This window comes from Urocitellus parryii, chromosome 1, assembly GCF_045843805.1.
Source record: "Urocitellus parryii isolate mUroPar1 chromosome 1, mUroPar1.hap1, whole genome shotgun sequence".
Taxonomy (NCBI): domain Eukaryota; kingdom Metazoa; phylum Chordata; class Mammalia; order Rodentia; family Sciuridae; genus Urocitellus; species Urocitellus parryii.
Window position 1 is genome coordinate 101,506,317 of NC_135531.1, and position 22,903 is coordinate 101,529,219.

The following is a 22,903-nucleotide window of genomic DNA, read 5'->3' on the forward strand; positions in this document are numbered from 1 at the left end:
TTTAGATGAATATGAGCCACAGATGATTTAAACTACATAGTGCAGTACTGAACAATGGTTACACACACCAGTCTTGGGATCAGGCAGACTTAGGTTGTAATCCTAGCTCTGTTACTTACTCTCTGTTTGATCTTGGGAAAATTGCTATCTGTGTGATTTTTGTCTCCAAATTGGGATAATAAAAATACTTACCTTGTGGGCTATTGTGAAGATTAAATAAAATGGTTTAAGTAAATCCTTTAGTTTATAGTTCCTGACATACAGCAAATGGCAGTTAATAGAGTAACTTCAGGTTTTGTTGTTGCTGCTGTTTGTTCTGGGAATAAAGAGAAGCCCTGTTCTTTTTCACACTATTCAGATTATTTTTTAGGCTCAGTTATGGACTAGGATAAGTAATAGAAGAGAAGTAGTATTTCTGCCCTGGAGAGACAGTGTTCTGCTCAAAGAGATTCAAAGGATATTTCATGACAAAGTAATTCTAAAAACGATAGCAGTATGCAGTGCTTCTGAAATACCAATTTTCTGAAGACAGAATTATTACAAACTGCCATCCTGTATTGAGTGATGGTAGAAAATAATATTTATTTTAGTGTCTAAAAACCTCCTGAGCTTCTCCGTTTATACTCAACACCATGTGCTTCATACTAAGTCCCACTTGCTTAGTACTGGCCTATACGGATGTAGGGACTCGGTCCTCACCTGGTGGGCTTGTTGTAAGAGTTCCATTCTCTCCTGGAGAATCTGACAGTCATACTCTCTGCTCTTCCTCAGCATTTGCCGCCGTAACTTTTCTACTGCCGTCCTCAGCTCCTCTTGCTGTTTTTCACTTAATAATTCACCAAACTTGATAACAGTTTCTTGCTGCAGAGCATTGTACAAAGTAGCTTCTAGTTCCTGGATTCTCTGGCAAATAGAATTAGAAAGGTCTAACTTTGGAATGGAGCATTTATGTGTGGTGTGGGAATGTACAGGTGTGGGTGGATATGCACATGGAGGGGTGCCTGAGTCTCCCTGGATCCTGGTGATAGAAGACATTTCAAAGTTTCTCCAGCCCAACTACCCTTCTGGATAATCCTCCTATGAGGGAAGACCACCTGTGAACTGCTCTAGTGGCAGAGATTCATTCATTCTCTGTCTTGGGATCCTGACCATTTCATATACTTTTCATTTTTAGAAAGCCCTTTGTTAAAATAGCCATACCTCCCTCTATTCTCAAGTATAGCTAAGAATAGGTTTATTCTCTCATTTAAAAGCCCCTCAGAAATTTAAAAGCATCTATCATGGTGGCCATTCTTTTAGAATTAAGTGATCTAAGTTGGAACAAAATACTTGAAATTGAAGATATATTTCATCCACAAAATGCTGCCTTTCTTTCACACAACAATTCTCTGTACTTGGGCTGGGGATGTGGCTCAAGCGGTAGTGCGCTCGCCTGGCATGCGTGCGGCCCGGGTTCGATCCTCAGCACCACATACAAACAAAGATGTTGTGTCCACTGAAAGCTAAAAAATAAATATTAAAAAATTCTTTCTCTCTCTCTCTCTCTCACTCTTTCTTTTTCAAAAAAAAAGAAGAAGAAGATGGCTCGATGGTCTCCATGTTTTTTTTTTTTCCTTGAAACAAAAATTGGGGAATATGATTCAAATACGGCTTAGATTCTTGGAATTGGTCTGTTTGTAATACACTGAGATTTATGGTAGCTATAGTGTTAACATTTCTCTGTGAATCCTTGCTCTGAGAGATAAAAAGATTCTACTGTCTCTTACAGCTCAGGGTTTGTACTTGTATTTTTATACTCTTCAGATACAGTTGCCAAAAATCTATAATTGTATCTCCTCTGATTTTTGACAGGAGTAACTGAGCATGTCCGGATGGGGATATTTTCCTAGCTCTTAGCCTTGACTAAGCATATCTGTCTTTGAAAAGTTAAATATGGTTTTCTAAATGAGGACTCAATACTTTTGGGAATCATATACATACCCAGCTCAATTTTAGTATGTATAGGAAGGGTAGGAAGGGAGGGGAAAAATCACTTGCTTCTTTGTTCTCTAAGTAGTAACCAATTGTCATTCTCTTCTTTTCCTTTCAAACAATGCCAGAGTCTCTTATTCATTTTGGAGAGGGAAGACTAATTCATCTTTGTAATAATAAGGGGCTAAGTGTATCACTCTTCCCCCAAAGTGACTCAGTCTGCTTCCAGGAAAGCATTATAAAAACCTCTGTTAGCAGCTTCTTGAAATATTCCTCTGGTTTGTTCTTTTTCTTTTGATTTATTACTATGAATTAATGGGGGCAGGGCACGAGGAGAAAGGAAATATGAGTTGGAGTCCAATATTAGCAATCCTGCAATATGAATTGATGGAGAAGAAATCAAACATGAGTCTCTATCAGCATATCTGTGGGGGAGGAAAAGGCAAGAGTCCACTTACTGACATAGCCTTATTGCTGTGCCTGGATTAGGGTAGCTCAGACCATAGCTAAGACCACAGCATCTAAAGCCAGACCTATACAATACCCACTGACTGGCCTAGGAAAGTTTTGTTTTACTCTCAAGACTTTCCTTATATGTAACGTAGCAATAGTGATATCCATGTCTTACAAGGTAATTATAAGAAATAAATTAATTAAAAATATGCATAAAAAACATTAAAACATCATTACTCTACCACTACATTAGACTTCCACATGTCTAGGTTGCTTAAATAAAATTTCTTTTTCATCTAAACTGCCATCCAATGTGTCTCAATGTTATTTAACAGCCTAAATTTAATTTTTAAAAAATAAAGTATACTTATCTAACATTTTAAGAACACTATAAAAGAAAAGAGTAAGGAAGTTCTTGTTCTAAAATTAGAACCAGATACCAGTAAGTATATGGCCTGTACATTGTGGTCTGCTCAAATACACAGCATGATCAATTAAGTAGGATCCCTGACTCCACAGCAAACAATTGTAAATTCTCTGGATGGCTCCATTGCTTGGTGTACTTACCATATATGCTTGGTCGAGAGCTTGTTTTCTGTAGTCTAGTTCTTCTTCCAGATAGCCTTTTATTTTGCAGAATTGTTCCTATAATAAGGGCCACATTGATAAAGAAAAAGAGTCAGCTTAGTTAAATAGAAAGTGGTATATAAATCACACTGATTAATGTTTTCACAAATTCCAATGAAACAACAAATCACTGGTATTTGTAGAATCAGAGACTTTTGTTAGGGAAAGAGTCTAATGTTCACAGTCTCACACAGGGAATATGAAAATCAATAGACTGAGGTATAAAAGACATAATGAAAAATCCACATGGAATGCTCCAAGATTTTTATTGGAGACAATGTGATTAAGCACAGATTTTGACAAGCTATGTGTTAAATAATAAGTCCATTTGTGTAAATACGGTCGGGTCTGCATCCAGATTCAACCAAATGCAGAGTGAAATTACTCGAAAAATTGTACATCTGTACACGTAGAAACTGTTTCTCTTATTATTTCCTATAAAAATACAGTATAAAAACTAATATGCAGCATTTACATTGTATTAGGATATAACAGATAATCTAGACATGAGGTCAAGGATATAAGATGATGTGTGCCAGCTATATGCAAACATCGTGCCATTTTATATAAGCGACTTGTCCATCTATGAATTTTGATTCAGCAGGGGGTCCTGGAACCAAAGTCCTATGAACACAAAGGGAAAACTCTATATCGTGATAGTATATGTTCTTAAGAATATTGTGAAATTTGTATGATAACCAAATTTAACTTACTGAAATTTGTCTGTGTACAATTAGCAAACTCAGACACAAATAACATTGTGGTGGGGGGGGCAGTTGTGCCTAGGCTGCCCCTTGATGAGCAGGTGTCTGCCCTTGCCTCAGACCTGCTGTGAGCTGGAGACGGCACTGATGCTTCCTCCCTTGCTCCCAGTTCCAGTGGGCTTCTCATATCCTGGACATTGTGCCATTAGGATTTAAAACTGCATCTTTGTGTACAGCATAGTCACAAGTGAAAGTCAATTATTTATTTGGGTGCTTAATTGAAGGGATAGGGACCTTTTCCTGTCCTGGAGAAGCCTCAGTGATGCAGGACTTTGAGACAACAGGAAGCAATTTCGCTGTTGACTTTCTTGATCACCCTTGGGTTCCACTGCCTACAGCCAGCTGATACAGGCTGATTGCTTCATTAGTAACTGTGCATTTCAAGAGCTTTCAAGGGTAATTTTGAACATAGACATTTCTTGTTATATGTTTTGACTATAGAGTCTATTCCTTTTGGTAACTTTACATAGAGCATAAGTAAATGATTTATATGCTGTAAAAATACAAGTTGTTTTAATTCTCTGATAGGAATACACTATATTTTTTTAATGATAATGAGAATATTTATGAATTCTGTCATAAAATTTTATACATTTCTGTAGGTTAATAATAACCAATTCTTTTTTTTTTAAAGAGAGAGTATTTTGAGTGAGAGAGAGAGAGAGAAAGAGAGAGAGAGATTTTATTTATTTATTTATTTTTCAGTTCTCGGCGGACACAACATCTTTGTTTGTATGTGGTGCTGAGGATCGAACCCAGGCCGCACGCATGCCAGGCGAGCGCGCTACCGCTTGAGCCACATCCCCAGCCCAATAATAACCAATTCTGACACTTGGGAATTTAAGTTTTAAAATCATACTGTACTACACATAAAATTTACCATTGTAACCATTTTTAAATGTTCAGTTCAGTGTTGAGAAGCATATTCATATTGTTATGCAACTAATGTGCAAACATTTTTCATCTTGCAAAACTGAAACTAGTCTCATTAAATACCTTTCTATTTTTTCTTCCTCTCAATCTTTGGTAACAACTCTCTCTCTCTCTCTCTCTCTCTCTCTCTCTCTCTCTCTTTACAAATCAAATAGTGATTTTGTTATTTTTACTTATTTTTTAATTGGTGCATGATGACTAGACATAATAGTAGGATTCATGGTCACATATTTGTACATGCACCTAAAATAATTTGAATTTCATTCTTTCTATGTGTTTGACTACTCTGGTTACTCACATGAGTGGGATTATACAGTACTTGTCTTTTTGTGACTAGTTGATTTCATTGAACACAGTGTCATCAAAGTTCATCTACACTGTAGCTTATGTTAGATTTTCTTCCCTTTTAAGGCTGACTTATATTAGAAATATGCCATATTTTGTTATCCAGTCACACATCAATGGACATTTTGATAACTTCCACCTTTTGACTATTGTTAATAATGTCACCATGACTATGAGTACACAAATCTCCCAGACCCTACTTTTAATTCGTGTGTGTGTGTGTGTGTGTGTGTGTGTATGTGTGTCCAGATGTGATATTGCTGGATTGTATGATAATTCTGTTTTGAATTTTTTGGGGTAATCACCATACTGTTTTCCAGAGGGGCTGCACCTTTCCCAATAGTGTATAAGGAATCTGATTTCTCCATATTTTTTCCAACACTTGTTGATTTCTATTTTTTTTAAATAATAATCATCCAAACAGATGTGAAGTGGCTTGGCAATTTAAGTCATCACACTTTCAGTCACCATTTCTATAATTTTTACTTGATAATTCTATGCAGCAAAGAAATTAGCCTAAAAAAGAAAACACCTTATTCAATTTTCTGCAGCTTTAGTTTTGTAAATATCACCAAAATACGTACACTGCTCTTTTTGGAGAATATAACTTGAAATTGTTGAAAACTTCTCAAATTTTATTCCACAGTTTGTATGCAAACAGGGAAATTACAAACTTCCATCAGTGCTGGATCAAACCAAAGAGGCAACTTTCATTTTCCATTTGCCTTATAAATGTTTGCTAATTTTCATGGTACTTTGTCTTTGCACTCACCATGTCACTTTCCAATTCCATCATTTTCTGGTGTAGGGCGGCCTCTGCTCCTTCAATCTGCTGGATCCACTAGGGATTAACAAGAAAACATCTGATATGACTGAGTGATCTGGCATGCACCTTGCAGGCTGTTAATGGGCTCCTCATTCCTCAGTCTCCCCACTTTAGATCTTAGCAGGCTGAGAACTCTAGTGAAAACTTAATGCATTTTCTTTTCTTTTGGTTCAGATACAAGGCTAGAGTCTTCCCTGCGTGTTTAATTCAACAAATGCCTTCACTGACATCTGTCTCTCATCAGGCACTATGCTTAGTGGTAGGGCTACAATGGTGAACAAGACCAACCAGGCTGTTGCTCCCACTGGAGGACACCTTGGGAGGCTCTCCTGGAAGTGGCAATTGCACTGAGGTCTAAAATAAGAGTGAAAGATACCTGGGGGATATTTGCAAAGGAAATCCCCAGCAGAAAGGACACTATATCCAGGTTGGAGGAAGGATAATAAGTAATAGTGATTTTTTAGTAGGAAAAACTGATTAGAGCAAAGTGATAAAGAATTATTTTTAAGTGGAGGCATTTCTAATAAATCACATATAAAGGACTTATCTTCCTAGTGTTCAGAACATATAATTCTGTTATATGGTATTGACGTTAGCATTGAAAAACACCCTGAATGATTTTAAACTATGACTAATACAGTGTGAGCGTACCACGTATATGGTTTATTATAATAGGTCTCTATCAAGTTAACCAACAGCTGATGTGTTAGAAAGGCAACTGGGCTTAATGGTTAAGTGTGTGGACTCTGCAGGGAGATTACCCTAGCTTTCTAGTTTTTCATGTCTGTGTGGTGTTAAAAGCTAACCTGACCTCTCTGTTTCAAGTTTCTTATCTATATAGTGGGTTAATAGTAATGTGAAGGTTAAAGAAAGAAAATCCACATGAAGCACTATTCATCAAGTGCTGCATTTACTCGTGTTCTTCTCCACCAGGTACATTATGTGGTACACAGAGCACTTCAGCATAGTAGAGCCTTAGTGTTTACAGACAGACATCATGTTCAGCCACCCTTTGGTGGTGTTTCTTTCCCTATAGGCTGGAAAGATACTCTCCACGTCCTTTGTACATACATATGGCTTCTTCTTGAAAAAATTTCAAAGCCACAGTTTATTTTATACTGTTGAGTTTTACTAAAATATTTCTTTTTGCTTATGGCTCATTTGTCATAGAGAAGCAAGTTTGTTTTTTAAATCAGGTTTTTGAGAGTACTGTGAATCTTTAATTATGAGCTTTAGCATAGATCCTTATGTTGAGTCCTGCCCCTTACAATTCTGTGCAATCCAGGACAAGTTACTGAATACCCTCAGTCTTGGTTTCCTCATGCATAAAGTGAAAATAGAGACATCTGTAGACTGGATGTGAGAAACAATGAGATAACATATGTACAGTGTTTACTGCAGAACCTGGTCTGCGTTCTCTCATGTAAACTCACTATTAGTATATTTTAATTTTAAAGATAGAACTTCCATATAGTACAATGCTATTCAAATTCATGGTTTCAGAAAACTCAAGGCTGACATTCAGAAATACTTGGGAGTAAAATCTTATCTGTGAGTCTCCCAAAGTAGGAAGTGACTTTGAATCTGTGAAATGCAAAGATCTGCTCCAAAAAGCAGTTGCATCGAGTATGAGCACTTTAGGGCAGATTATGTCTTATTCATCTGGTTCCTCAGTTTCTAACCCAGTGCTCAGCTCATAGCCGTCACTCTGTGTTTGTTCAACTGAACCCCACAGACACCTGACTTGCAAAGGAGGTAAGTAGAGGCATGCACCAATTCACCATAGTGCTAATAACTCAGCTCCCATCTGCTAGACAAGGTCTACTGCCTGCTTTTAATATGATGCCTGATGAGGAGTTTGATCAACATTAAGATTATGGAGTTTGAGTCTTGACTCTGACTCTAATCAACTTCTAGCTGTGTGACTTTGTGCAGTCACACAGAAGAAGACCTACCTTCTCTGTGCTTCAGATTCTCTTTGTAATATTGAGATGATAATAATGCTTAGAGTCAACAGTTAATGCTCAAAAGAGACACAGTGCAAGTGTTCATTGTGATTGAATGTACTTTGCACCACACTCACACAGGGCATCGATGGATTTAGATTGTTGAATCTAAATAAATATGAAGCACACAAGGTCATTTTTCTTTTCATCTCTCTAGTCTATACCTTTCATAGAATTACCCCCATTTTCTTGGTAGTTTTCAAGGCAGTTTTTCTTGCACTAAAGAATTGCAGTCCATCATAACTCAACTTCATGAGACTCTCTACCATTACTAAGTAAATTCTTAGAACTGGCGGGATGATTATGTTTTCTCCCTTTGGGTCACAGGAACTGTATCCTGTGAGCATTCACAAATTCATGTGTTTACTTCTTCAATGAACACTTACTGATCACCTATTCACCTGCTGTTCTGGTTGGAAAGCTTGGAGGGGAAAGAGGAGGGAGAAAGGAGACCATTTTGACCTCATAGGGCTTAGAGTCCAGTGCCAGGTAGATGGGGAAGGGTAGCAAAAGGAAAAAGTAAATGGGAAGGTGCAATGCAATGGTTAAAATCCCAGGAGCAAAGCACAGGCCAGTGTGAAAACACTGAGAACATGTTGAGAGCAAAGCCCTGCCTAGGGAAGCCTTCTGATTAGGATTTAGCCAGGAAGGCACATGCCTGGAATCCCAGGCTGGAGCAGCAGGATGGTAAGTTCAAGGCCACCCTGGACATCTTAGTGAGAACCTATCTCAAATTCTAAAAAATGGGCTGGGGATGTATCTCAGTGGTAGAGTGCCTGCCTAGCATGTGCCAGACCCTGGGTTCAATTCCTAGCACCCCATATACATATAAAAATTTAGCCAGACATAGAGAAAATAGGAAGATGGGAGCATCTTCTAGGTAAGAAGAATGGGGTAAAGGAACTAGGAATAGAGACAGAGATGGAGGAAGAAAGGGAGCAAGAGAATAAGAGGTGCTAGAAAAGTAATCAGTAAGTTAAATCCCAGGGGGTCCCCTTGTCAAAGTTTGGATTCTGGACCTGGATTTTGGGTTAGGGACAATGTGCTGCTACTAATCTGCTGGGGAAAGGAGAGGGAAGCCATTGGGTTAGTAAGTAAACTGTCCGATTTTAAAAGAGCAAAGCACAGCTTTCACATCATTTCATATGTAAGCACTCCAACATGCACTTCTTTCAGATAAAGCCTTAAAAAGACAAAAGAAAAAAAAAGAAAAGAAATCACAAGGCTATTTTCATATTTTGCATAATTAACTTTAATTTCTCTCATTATCTTATACCTGGTCCATATTAAAATTTCTCCAGTGGTCAGTGAAATGTCTTTAATTATTTATTTACTTATTTATTTTTTTGCTCAGCCACTGAGCCACATTCCCAGCCTTTTTAAATATTTTATTTTGAGACATGGTCTCACTAAATTGCTGAGGCTGGCTTTGAACACAATTGTGCTCCTCCTTCCTCAGCCTCCCAAGCTGCTGGGATTACAGGCATGTGCCAATCTGCTTAGCCAAAATAAATGTCTTTTTAAAAAAACAAACAAAGAAACAAACAAACAAACAAACAAAAACACCCCACAACACTTGGTTTCCCTACATCAGGATTAAAAAAGGAGCATTTTAATATTTCTTAAGTATCCTTTTTATTTGATAAAAAACTTCTTTCTTGCTCTTCCCTTCTCCCACCTACCATTTCCCCTTTGTGTCACTATTTGAAGTAACATATTTAAAAAATTTTTATAACTTTATTTGTTTACTTTTTTATGTGCTGAGGATTGAACCCAGTGTCTTACCTGTGCTATGCAAGTGCTCTACCAATCAGCTATATAGTCCCAGCCCCTGGAGTAACATATTTTGACCTGTAGAATTCCCTCATTTCAGATTGGAGAAAGCTGACTATATGTGCTTGGTTTCACTTAATCTCCAACAGATTTTTCTGCATCTCAGAACTTAAAAAGCATCTCAGTGAATGTATACAGTACAACTCTAATTTTACCCAAAGGTGTGTGACTCTCAAGTATGCACTTGTACTGAGGTGCACTGAACACAATCAGTTATCTGGCTTCTCCATTTATTTCTTTCCTCTTCTTCTTGCCTTGCCACTTACCATGGTTGGACACCAGGGGGCAAGAGCACACCAGTGTTGCTTTTCTCCTGACAGTCCCTACACAGGGCTTTCTGAATGGGACTGCAGTGAACCCTCGCCAAGCTACAGAATCAATGGAGAACAATATGTGTGTGTACACCCAAGGAAGAATGTGACAAGAATGGTGCTCCAGGTTACCTCCTCTCAACAAAATCCTTCTTTACTGGCTTCCCAGCTTAGTTAGGATGGGTTGAACAATGTAGCCCAGAAGTTTTTTAAAATATTATCAATTTTTTAGCTGTAGATGGACACAATACCTTTATTTATTTATTTTTATGTGGTAATGAGAATTGAACCCAGTGCCTTACACATGCTAGGCCAGTGCTCTACCACTGAGCCACCATCCTAGCCCCAAGAATTATATACTTTTTAGGGACTTCAAGGTTAAAATTATCCTAAATCAGTGTATATACTTTTAAAAACACATTTATACACACACACACATATTTTATATTCTCATTCAATCTGAGTTGGGTCACATTTATTACATATTCATTAATGCAAAGTCCTGTGCAAAGGGAATGTCCTCCATATTCTACCCTATTCTTTAGATGTTAAACCAGACATAGAGATGATGTGATATGTTACTAAGACTTATTACCTACCTTCTCTGCTAGGGACAGCACAGTACTGGCCTGAATGATGGCCACTTGTTCTTCATTTCTTAAATTCTGTGAAAAATAAAAGAGAAAGGCAATAAGATGAATATATTTATATTTACACTACAGAAAATAACTGATGTCATAGATGCTACTCTTTATGAATGCACAAAAGCTTAACAAATTCCTATTGCTTAGTAATAATTCCCAGTAGTTAATCCAAAACCTGAAAGAGGCATATCAAGTATGATTTCTTTTTCTTTTTTTACATTTCCCTAATTCTGATTTGATTTTGTGTTACTGCAAGGATACTTCATTAATAGCTATTTTATGAGAAAAACAGAAACCAAATAAAATAAAGAACACTCTTCATAGCTGTTTTGATGTGATTCCATAGATTTTGTTTTCTCCTTTGATAATTTTTCAGAATAAACAGTGACTCCTTGAACTTGCATGCATCATTCAGCTAGTATCACAATGAATGATCGCCCACTGAATTAATATGCCTCGACCCTGTCTAGAAGGAGTTTTTAGAAAGAAAAAGGATTATAGCTTTCTGCTTTGTTTTTATGGAGCTGCCAGCAACCCTAGTATTTAGCAGCATTTGCAAATGCCTGACTGATTAATTTTATACTGGATGCCTCTGAGCAACAGTCAGATGGTAATTAGCTTTAATGACTGCAGATGTGGTCAGCATTCAGATCTGAAACCTGCCCATGAAAAGCACTCTTCCGGGTCCCATTTCTGCTACTACCTCCTACAGATCCTAACATCCCCTTTGGCAAAGTTGCTTAATAAATTGTAGAATCTCCCAAGGGAGCTACATCTGTAAGTGAAAACGGTGTCTCACTTGCTATTATTTCATGTACATGATATACTGGTAAGTATTTCTTATCTCTTGTTTAGGCACATTCATATCTTTATCATACTTAATCAATTCATTACTTACCCCATTATCGCCCAAGATATCAAGCTGCTTTATGAGATCAGGGATGTTCACATCCTGCAAAATCAAGAAGATGCATTGAAGTCAAAGAGATGAATGTGGCTTCCTAATCTACCAGTGCCAGTCACCAATTCAGTGAAGTCATTTTAGGGCCATTATGTCTGTGGGCTGTCTTCCATGAGGCATACCTTGTTTTGAGTTTCCACTCTTGCTTCTTAACAGCCGTGTGAACTTGGGAAGTCTACTTAACAGTTCACTCTCAGCTGTCTCAGATGCAAGATAAAAGAGATAATAAAGAGATAATAAATATCTACCTCATAGGCTGGTGTACAGAATGAGGCTGTGTGAGAGTCTAGCATGAAGTAAGAACTTGGGGTATTAATTTTTATTCTTATAATTGCCAATTTTTCCCAATTATGATAGGTTTCAGGCATCAAAAAAGGTAATATAAAGAATCAATTTTGTTCTAATTAAAGGAACCCTGGTTTGGTTAATTTTGACTGTCACTGTAGAAAACTACAAAGCAATTCCTTTTTTTTTTTATATGGTTAGATTAATTTCATCCTTTGGGGAATAGCTTATGGAAGACTCTGGTTCTTGTATTTGTTTGGAGCAGCTAAACTCTGAAACATTTCTCTTGGATATAAGTTACATCCACTAAGTTGTTTAGAATTAGGATTTCTAATCCATTGGAATTAAATTATGATTTATCCAAGGAAAAATCTGAGGGGAAAAAAACCCCTGTTTTCATTTAATTAAAATTAAATTAAAATTTGCTTTGATTTACAAATTTTCATGTAACCTAGGAAGAAGGCCAGAATTTTAAACACTATGAGGTTGTTGAAGTGATGGAAGCCAAGGATGCACAATTTTATTGATTAATTTATATCCCACTTTTTTTTAAACCTCATTATACCACTCCCTCCTCCTACTCATGTTCAAACAACAGCACAGCAGAGCCCTGCCATCAGGAAAGGCAAAATCTATCTCTATGTGATAGGAAGAGAGAAGGCAACTGAAGCAGGCATGTTTGGCAGCTCAGAGTAGGAGCAGACCGGCCATGCAGAGGGTAAAAGAGAGACCAGGACTAGCAGGGCGCATAACAGCTGCAGCTTGGGAAGAGAAACTCACAGTGCAATTTCATTACACGGAAGGACAATACATTTTCTGGGAAATGCAGATACTTCAATTTCACCTTATTCCATTAACACTAAGGGTAGATTTTATTTTATTAAATAAGTGACATGTTATAAAACTGAAGCACTTCCAAAGTGGAAATCCTCTCTAAATTAAATATATCAAGCAAACTAGATGATCTCAAAGATGTCTTCTAATTCCAAAATCCCATAATAATGAATTCCATAGCACCTAGAAAGTCAGATACATTTTTATCTGCAGACTTGCAATATGCTTCTCTCTCTTTCTCTCTCTCTCTCTCTCTCTCTCATTTTTAAAATTTTTAATTTTGCAATCCCGGGAATGGAACCCATAACCTTACACATGCTGAGCAAGCACACAGAGCTACATTTCAGTCTTGATATATGCTATGTGAAGTATTGACTTACTTTCACATTTCCCTTCATTAATTAAGGCTAATTATCTTAATAAATAAGATATTAGAACAGAACTGCTCTGTTCTAAATAATTATGACTGCCTGTGTCCTTACTGTTCATGTATGTGTGACACATTTATATTCTTATTGATTTTTCCAACAGATGTGACTATTTGCAATTCCTACATGATTTGTATTCAGTGATTGAAAAACAAAACAATCATGAACAATTTCCCCTTTTCCAATTCTCAGTTTTTCTAATTTCTAAAAACAAAAAATTTCATGTGTGCCTACCTTGACACCTTCTTTCATACAGTAGATCTGTAGAGCGCTCACACCATCTGAGAATGGGTGGATTTGTAGATTAAAAGGAGGGGATCGCCTCTCTCTCTCCTTGAAATACAGCAAAGAATATGTGAGAATTTTTAAAATAGGGAGCAACTGATTAAACACTAAACCAGTTGTCTCTTTATGCAATTTCAGCAGTGTATCAATATGTCCATTGCCCTCCCCACACAAAAAATTAAACTCAAGGTGTTCATGCTTAAATTTAATAGAAAAAAACTGACCAGTCAACTAAGTGATATGGGAGAAAAATGGATAGATAGTGACATTCATTCTTGCAAATATTTTGATTAGAGAAATGCAGAAAGTGAAGTTCCTGTTTCAACTGTATAAATATTTAGAACTTTCAGATATCAAAGAGTAGCTTGCAAGGAAGTTTATGGTAGCAAATAGCCTTTTCAGTCCACTCAATCATTTTGAATGAGATCTGTAGGTGTAAAAGATGCCTCACTCTTCTTTCCTGAAGGATATCAACTAACTTTTTATCCAGGTCTAATTTGAAATAGCCTCAAGAAGAAATAACTGGTAAAATAATATAAAAATCATACAGTAATTTTCCTTGCAATTTTACATATTAACATATTCAACTTGACCATAAGCCAAATTTTGCATGATACAATCAAAATCTGATTTGATTTCCGTTGTATTTTAAAAAAAAAAAACAACCCAAAGTCAAATACCTGAATTTCCCCCACTTAATCAAGTATTTCCTAAAACATGTTTCCTTGCTTCTTAGTATACTTTTGCATAAATGTTTTTATAGACTAATGTTTATTTAGCAATTCAAATTTAACTAAAGTATTTTCTCTAACATTTTGAAATATAATTCTTGAAGTGACATTTCGGAGTCAAGATTCAATGAAAGATGGACATTTTTTAAAAGCAATGAAGTAATAATGAGGTTAAAATTTATTATTTAAATTATTTTAAAATCATCAGACTTGTGTATAAAGGCATAGGTGTTTGAAAAGCACAGAATGTGAACACACAGTTCTGATTTGCCTCAAGGTTTTACCACTCACAGCTTGGGGGACTTGGAGAACTTAGTTTTAGTTGCCTTGGTGATAAGATTGAGGTCCATGTGGGAGTATGAATTTGAAATGCTTCCTTCAGCCCCTATCTAAGGTACTCAGTGGGTTTTATCATCATCATCATCACCATCATCATCATCTCCTTACTTCTAGTTCTAGGTTTCGAAACTCCAGCAGCTCATTCTGGTCTCGGGCGTCCTGTAGCTCTTGTTGTAGCCGGTGATTTTCTGCCTCTTGTTTTTCTATCTAATAAAGTAAATCTTGAAGTTAGGTGAGCATTGCAAAAAGCAACTACAATTTTGCAAAGCAAGCATGGCTAGTGTTAACTTCCTTGGTGAATCAATCATCTAGACCATGAAAAAATTCCCAAAAAGATGTGAATAAAACTAAAATCCTCCTTTTAGTTATCCTCCAGCTAAGATGTCTGAGTCATAAAGAAAAATGATGGAAGAAATCTCTGTTTCTGGGGATAAAGTCCAAGGCTCCTGTGAATAGTAAATGTGAGCTACTCATATGCTCTTGTGGGACAGACATGGTGGAGTAGAACAAAGTCAAGGATTTCTATAAGGGGTATTGACACCTCTCAATTCTGGAGATACCACTTGTCAGGGAAGTATATTATATTGTAAATGGACAATTTATAATTGTATAGATTTATAGGGTAAAAGTGATATTATAATTTGTGAATATATGTGACATAATTATGTCAAGACAGTTAATTCATCCAGAACCTAAAATACTTGACATTTTTGTGGTGATAATATTTGACATTTATGCTCTTAAGGGTTTTGAAATGTAAAATAATTTTTTAAAAACAACATTTATCTTATACAAAACTTCACTAAATTCCAATTATCTACAGAATAAGGGCAAACTCCTAATTATGAAATTCAAATACTTTAGTAATCTGTTCACCATCTAACTTTAAATCCAGTTTTAAATGTATCAGTATCATTCCTAAAAATCCTCTATATACTCACGTGACCAACCACATACACACTAGAATCTGGCAACCTCAATCTACCCAGATGAAGTGATTCTTCTAGAACTCTGTCTTTTCTTTCTGAAAAGCACTTCCCTATCTCCTTTTTTACAGACAAAACCCTACATTTCTTGGGCACCAAGCTCTAAGGTCCATAAGAACTTTCCTGGGTTGGGGGGAGTCTACCCATTTGGAAGTGACACCTCTTCTTTCTGTTTTCCTATAGGACTTTCTTACAGGACATTTATACAACATGGTGAAGCATAGAATTAAGTTAGCTGTGTACAAATGTGCCTCCTCCTGTATACAGGCTTCTTGTCTGAGTCATCTATGGATATAAGGGATCAGAAAATCTTTATGAATGACAATAGACTTTGGGCTTCCTTTGACACTAGCTGTGTGGGTGGGCATTATACACAGTATTTAAAAATCTCAGATTTAGAAATACAAACCCAGAGTCCATTTCTTTTTATCACAGAATGTATCTTACTCACCCAAATATATACTTTTAAAGTAAAATATTTACTTTTAAATTTATTCTTAGAAGCCAGAGCTCAAAACTTCTCCTTTTGGACCAAATTAAAAAAAAAATACTAAAGGAAATCAGATATAAGACATACAAAAATCATTTTTCATGATAAAAATGAAATAACACTTATTATTAGACATCTCTGAAATTAACAGGAAAGAAAAGGTGGTGAAATTATGGAATATGAATTAATGTAATCAATTCAAGTTTTTTCTTCTTCTTTTCTTGCAGTGCTGGGGATGTAAACCAGGCTTTCACGAATACCAGACAAGTGCTCCAGCACTGAGCTATATCCCATCCCTTAACTCAAGTTTTTTTTTTAACTCTAGATCTTAGTGGTTCAGTGAACTTTCAGATGTCTCTAGAAATTAACTCAGATTGTAAAGGAGATTCTACATTCTGAAATCTTGAATTGGGTCAGTAATGGGATATTTGCTGGTCCTGGTAGTTAGTGAAACAATTAGATCAGCTGTCTACAGATTTGAGTTCATGGGCTGGCACTAAGGACAACGAGGTTTCTTATAGGAACACTCAACCTTCCCAAGGGCACCAGTTCTCGATTTTGGATACCTACACACCCTCTATATCTCAGCTCTGTCTTACATCATGCAGGAAATAAGACCTTGCAGGGCTAGAGGCTGGGGGAGAGGAGACGTGCATCTGTTTCTTCCTTCCCATGCTGATCAGGGTATTGTGCTTAGTTTTTATGACTTGTCAAAGGCAGAAAATGCTGGTAGAAACAATCTACAAAATGATTTTTACATAATTCTGGACTAATCCAGTGAATTAAGTGAATTATTTTCATTACTCAAATAAGCTTTCAAATTCTGTTTCTATCAAGGATAATATAAATTTTTAAATTTTTTTTATCCTTGATTAAATTTGTAGAAGGTAAATAGTAAAGAGAAAGTTGTCTTTGAACTTAAATCATTCTCTGTTAATGTAAAATTGCCTCAAATCAAAAGCCAATGTTCGGGCAGCCAAAATGAATTACATATACTGGCTTGAAATCATGCTTTTGTATCTCACTTTGTTGACCAATTTTCCTAGATGTGCTGTTTTGCTTTAGATGCATCTTTTTAAAAAAAAAAATTCTTAAGAAAAGAAAAAAGAGCCACTCATGGTGGCACATGCCTATAATCCCAGTGGCCCAGGAGGCAGGAGAATCTCAAGTTTGCAGTCAGCCTCAGTGATTTAGCAAAAAAAAAAAAAAAAAAAAGGCGGGGGGTGGGTGGGCTGGGGAAGTAGCTCAGTGGTTGAGCACTTCTGGGTTCAATTTGAGAAAAGAAAAGAAACAAGAAACAAGAAAAAAAAAAACAATCAAGCTTAATGAAAAAGGTTAAAAGTGAGAACACAAATCTGCTGAGTTGCCTCATGGTCTTAAGAGTCATATGCTCATTTCCTTGCACAAAACAATATTTATAGTAGGAGCTGCGTTGTTTTTTTTTTTTTTTTTTGTGGGTGGACAACCACATAAGATGTGTACGTGTGTGTACATATATATATCTATGTACAGTATGTGTACAATATATATATATATATATATATATATATATATATATATACATATATACATGGTTAACAGATCAGCGAGTTGTAGGGATCACACCCTTCAAGTCTGTAGGACGCGCAGCGTGGAGCCATGCACACGTGCCACTTAACTGATGGTGATGGTGGTGACAGGGATGCAGTTGAGCACGCAGCAGAGGATAGAGCAGCGCCGGAAAAGCCTCCCCTTCCCTGGCCCCTGTGCCACTCCTGAGAGCACCCCCTGCTGCTCCTGGATCTCTTGTCATTTTCTCCTCTGCCCCACTAGGGTGTTGCGCCCAACATACCTTTTCTAAAAGCTCCTGGTTTCTCTTAATGAAAAGTTGTTTATCTTCTACCCAGTGTGAATCCTGTTTGACAAAGAATATCGCGCAGTCAGCATTTCAGAGTGGCACGAAAGAGCACGTGTCCGCAAACCACTTGGCCAGAGCTGTCTTCTCTCTACCTGGTGCTTTTGCCTACCAACAGCTGATAAGTGACACCCACCCCTGCCAGCTCCTTCTTCAAAGACATTGGGGCCAAAGTTGCCAGGAAGATTTCACCCCCTTTCCCTCTCACTGGCTACCTCTACCTTTTTCTGTCTGAATAATCCAGGACCAGCCTTCTGGGGACTCAGAAGTGACCACACAGGCAAAAAGTGAAAAGGGTCAGAATGCACACAGGCTAGATACATATGAATGGAAACATTAAAATGCAGAACCATAGATGTAGCATAGAGGCAAAGAATGCAGCTGAGGGTCGGGTGGGTCTTAGTCTTAGCAGCTTGTGAAAACTCTAGGCTATTTGTATGGGGTTCCTCTTCCTCTGGCCTCTTCTCTCTCACCCCACCTCATTCCCAGTTGTGGCTGGTTTCACACTCTGGCCAGCAAAACACCAGGGACAGAAATACTGAGTGAACATTCTGACACAATTTGAGAAAGGTCACTGTGGAGAGCCAAGGTGTGTTCTTGGTTTGGCCCATGCGTGGGGTGAACTGGAGGAGGGTCAGATTGAATTCTGCATCTGCAGAAGAGGTAGCAACCGCATGCCTACCTGCCCTTTCTGAGCCAGCGTTGCTTCCAGATCTTCGATTTTGGCTTTATACCTCAGCACCTCTGCTTGGAGCTGCTCTTGAGCCTGGTGAAAATGAAAATTCCAGAACTCAACAAGCAAAACGGCCAGTACCCCCACCAAAGAGACCCCCTACCATATTTTAATATATATGCTTCTCCAAGGACACCCCCCCCCCCATAATTAAGGTTCTCTTCTCATCAGAAAGATTTTTACACAGGATATCAGTAATAAGTTCTGCAGAGGGCATTGCTCTTTGTAGGGTTAGGGTTAGGGTTAGGGTTGCAGGAAAAAAAAAAAACCTGTCTAGCCTAAAAATATGAGACAAAGAATAACTGTTATATCCCCAACCCACTAACATGTCACCACCCCACTGAGTATAAATCTAAACGAATTTCCAGACTCAGGGTCCAGAGGTTTTTAGGTGATAGATACTCTGGACTACTGCAGCTAGATAATTCTGCTTCCTAAAAACTGCTCAGGTGTTTAGCCTCTTCTGTCCTACATCAATTTAACATTTTTCTTTCTCCCCTGTTCCTTCACTAGTTACTCAACAAGCAACAGAGATGAGAGAGAGAAAAAAAAAAGAAATCTCTAGGACAAAAGCATCTTTCTAAACTACTTCTATGATCTAAATTCTTGCTTAAAACCCTCAGTGGCTCCCTTTATCATCAGGTTAGTGTCCAAGCCCTTTAGCACGGCAATCAAAAAAAGCCCATGTTTTCCTACTCCTCCTCAGCGTGGAGTCTACCCCTTACCTGCTGGTGACATTCTTGTTTCCTAAATCCTAGTTTCTAACTTGCCACTTCTGCATTTGAATGAGTTCTGTTTCTGGAAAGCCTTGGCCCATTTTGCATGTCCACATCTACCCATTCTTACAAAGCCAACTTTGTACCTAAATCTAAATCCAAATCCTAATATTTTAACTACCCTTTCCTGTGTCAGTAACAATGCTCAGTAAATACTGGCAGTGAAAAACACAAATATTACAGTTTTGAGGCAAATGCATGATATCATACAGGTATACCCCTTTCTAATGAAGGATTGCCTGTCTGTTCCAAGCCAAAGTTTCATTAAAAAAATGCTTACTCCCTTATGTATTCAAATGTGTATAAGTATGTGTATGCTACCATTTAACATATATAATTGTAATAGCCATCTTTCCTTCTAAACAACTGACAGCAGTTGCTACAGTACTCTCCAGTATACTGGCCTGTCGTGGTAGCGCACACCTGTAACCCCAGCAGCTTGGGTGGCTGAGGAGGGAGTTCAAAGCCCTCCTCAGCAACTTAGTGAGGCCCTAAGCAACTCAGTAAGATCCTGTCTCTAAATAAAATGTGAAAAAGGAATTGACATGTGGCTCCTTGGTTAAATGCCCCTGAGTTCAATACCTGGCACCAAAAAAAAAAAAAAAAAAAATTCAGTATATTGTAGTCCCTTCAAAAACAAAATCACTGGATACAAATGCTCCCTCAGTCTATGAGGTAGGAATACTGTGATGACTATAACTTTGAAGTCAGAAGGCTAGGTTCATGTCTTTGTGACCTAAGGTAAATAATTTAACTTAAACTAGGTACATTTAACTTCTACTAAGTGATTTTTTTCATAGAGTTTTTTAGGATTACATAGATGCATGTAGAGTACTCCACACAGTGTCTGTAACACAGTCAGCACTCAATAAATGTTAAATATCAGTAGTATGTTTTAATTTTTTTTCCTTTTTTCCTTACCCCACCCCTCCCTTCCTGTCTGCCTTTCTTCCTTCCTTCAAGATGGGCTTGTACGAGGTACTTATGATATAAGAGAAAGAACATTTGACCCAGGAAGATATGAGGTGGAGGGCTGGGGTTGTGGCTCAGAGGCAGAGCACTTGCCTAGCATGTGTAAGGCACTGGGTTTGATTCTCAGCACTGCATATAAGTAAATAAATAAATAAAGGTCCATTGACAACTAAAGAGAGAGAGAGAGAGAGAGAGAGAGAGAGAGAGAGAGAGAGAGAGATGAGTGATATCCCAGCTTTGCCATTTACCAGCTGTGTGAACTTGGGCAATTAAGTTAATCTTTCTGTGTCTTAAACTCCCTTTTAATAAAATAACTGCCTTAGGGAGCTGTCACTGGAATTAAGTGAGATAGAGTCTGTGAAAATTCTCAGTGAGCTGTCCAATGAAATATTATGTAATTATTTACTAAGAAAAGAAACTAACTAGCCAAAAAGATAAAAGTTATTTTTTTTGTTTGCAAGAAATTAAAACCAATATTGTCTAGCTTTGAAAATCAAAGTTTTCAGATGGCAAGAATGAGAACTACATACTCAACAAAAGCATCAATCTAGGTTGTTTTTAATGTCTTTAGATCCAAGGTGTATTGACAAAAAAATTAAAACAGTTCAAAAGCCTTGGAGGAGAGAAGGATGCTACTGACTGACATTTTCCTGTTGCTGAGATCCATGCTGCAACCTCTCCAACCTAATTCAGAGCGCTCTGGGCAGTGGAGCACCAACCTTGGCTTCTCGCTCAGCATCGATGATGCCTCCCGTCTGCTCTTGTAGCAGGGCATATGCTCTTTGGAGGGCCTGGTATTCTTTTGTCAATTGTCGAAATCGTAGCTCAGATTCTTCAGCTGCTAAACTCTTGAGGTTAAAATACAAACAAAAACCAAAACCAGCCCCAAAGTGATTGTGTTAATTAAGGTTCTGTGTTCCAGGTAAGCAATAACTAACATTCACCCACTGTTTATTGGGAAGGAAAGTTGTTTGAGTTAACATTCTGTTTGATTTCATTTTTAATTCTCAAGTGTATATGTGGACACAAGTACTGTAATACTCTCAAGACAGACATTGCAGAAATGTGTAAGAAATGAATTTTAAAAAGAAGCATTTACTCACTTGTTCATTTCTGATTATTACCCATTTATGATTGGATATCAGACAATTTAGATCCAAATGCAAATAAGTACATGGATTTTGGATCTAAATCAAAGGAAGATGATATTCAAATTTTACTTCTTTTCAATAATTCATATCCACGACTTCTTTTGCAGATAAATTATATAAAAAAAAAACTGTTTATATCTCAAGGTCCTAAACTTCAGGACTTACACAATCACTAGGGAGTTTTGTGAAAATTGAAGACTGGGGGATATTCAACCCCAGATCCCAAGTCAAGGGATGTGTGTTTGGGTCCTGGATTCTTCACTGTAATGAAACCACCTAGATTGGTCTGTTGAGGGTGGATCAGAGAGCCTTAGACTCTATACAGAAAACCCCTGAGCTTGTTCATGGGCTCACAACTTCCCTAGATGAAGGATGTTGGAGAGTAACTTTTATTTTGAAAGAAGTCTTCAACTTATAGAGCTGAATTGCAGAGCAATTTCTAGAAGTTTCACATGACACAGATGATATTACTTATTAAGAAGGAATAAGGCAAACTGTGGTCTCAGACTTGGTCACTGTTATGAGATCACTATGTGTGGGTCATAAAGGAGATGAAAAGTGATTTTTTTTCTTTCCCTTAAAGGAAAGATTTGGTGACAACATCACACAAGACTAGAGAAACAGATGAGCTTACCTCATCGAGGTCATCGTCGGGAGTAGCTGGTGTTCGGTCTGTTCTGAAGGAGGCCATGGAAGATGTCTCTGAATCCATAGAGTCCTCATCATAGCCAATGAATGGGTCCAAAACAGGCCTCTAAGCAGAGGGAAAGCATGTGTTGACTGACATAACTACACATGGGAAAGCTGGCATGTCAAAACACCATGCCGACATACATGTGGATGAGCACGGGAGACACCCTGTAATGCTTCTTTGATGAGAGAAAAATATTAGGCAGAAGCACAACAGTAGCAATGGATATTTCTCCCATGTTATTTCATTTCTGACTTATTCAAAGGGGATTCATTAATATTATAGCCTCTTTTACATTACATTTTTTATCTTGAAGAGAGAATGTAATTTACTCTTTCTAGTATTTAAAATGTGCTCACAGGACTTTGAAAATCCAGGCATCTAAATGCTAACATGATGCAATACTATAATGCCTTCTCTAACCTAATTTTACAGGTAAGAACATACAAAAAAACATTTTTCTTAGGGTCAATAAAATATTCTTTAAAAAGTTAGGCATTTATGAAGAGGATCATCAGAACTTAAGTCTGGCCATCTAATTCCATATCCAAGTCAAGTCAAATGAGGCACTTAGTAAAAACAAACACTGAAACCAAACAAATAACAAGACTTCTGTGGGCACTAAGAGGCCATC

At 37.4% G+C, this 22,903-nt stretch overlaps 1 protein-coding gene across 2 annotated transcripts in view; it reads right to left on the reverse strand.

Annotated features, from left to right (window-relative positions):
- Jakmip2 (janus kinase and microtubule interacting protein 2) overlaps positions 1-22,903 on the reverse strand; it is a 58,958-nt gene that overhangs the window by 14,091 nt on the left and 21,964 nt on the right. The window contains exons 8-18 of one of the 2 annotated variants that reach the window (XM_026384405.2): positions 22,213-22,332; positions 21,147-21,275; positions 18,629-18,712; positions 17,884-17,946; positions 14,685-14,783; positions 13,456-13,554; positions 11,612-11,665; positions 10,669-10,734; positions 5,866-5,934; positions 2,992-3,069; positions 700-903 (exon numbers count right to left, since the gene is read on the reverse strand). In XM_026384405.2, coding sequence (XP_026240190.1) covers positions 700-903; positions 2,992-3,069; positions 5,866-5,934; positions 10,669-10,734; positions 11,612-11,665; positions 13,456-13,554; positions 14,685-14,783; positions 17,884-17,946; positions 18,629-18,712; positions 21,147-21,275; positions 22,213-22,332 — 1,065 coding nt within the window. The remainder of the gene's footprint in view (positions 1-699; positions 904-2,991; positions 3,070-5,865; positions 5,935-10,668; positions 10,735-11,611; positions 11,666-13,455; positions 13,555-14,684; positions 14,784-17,883; positions 17,947-18,628; positions 18,713-21,146; positions 21,276-22,212; positions 22,333-22,903) is intronic. The other variant, XM_077796690.1, reaches the window with a different exon arrangement.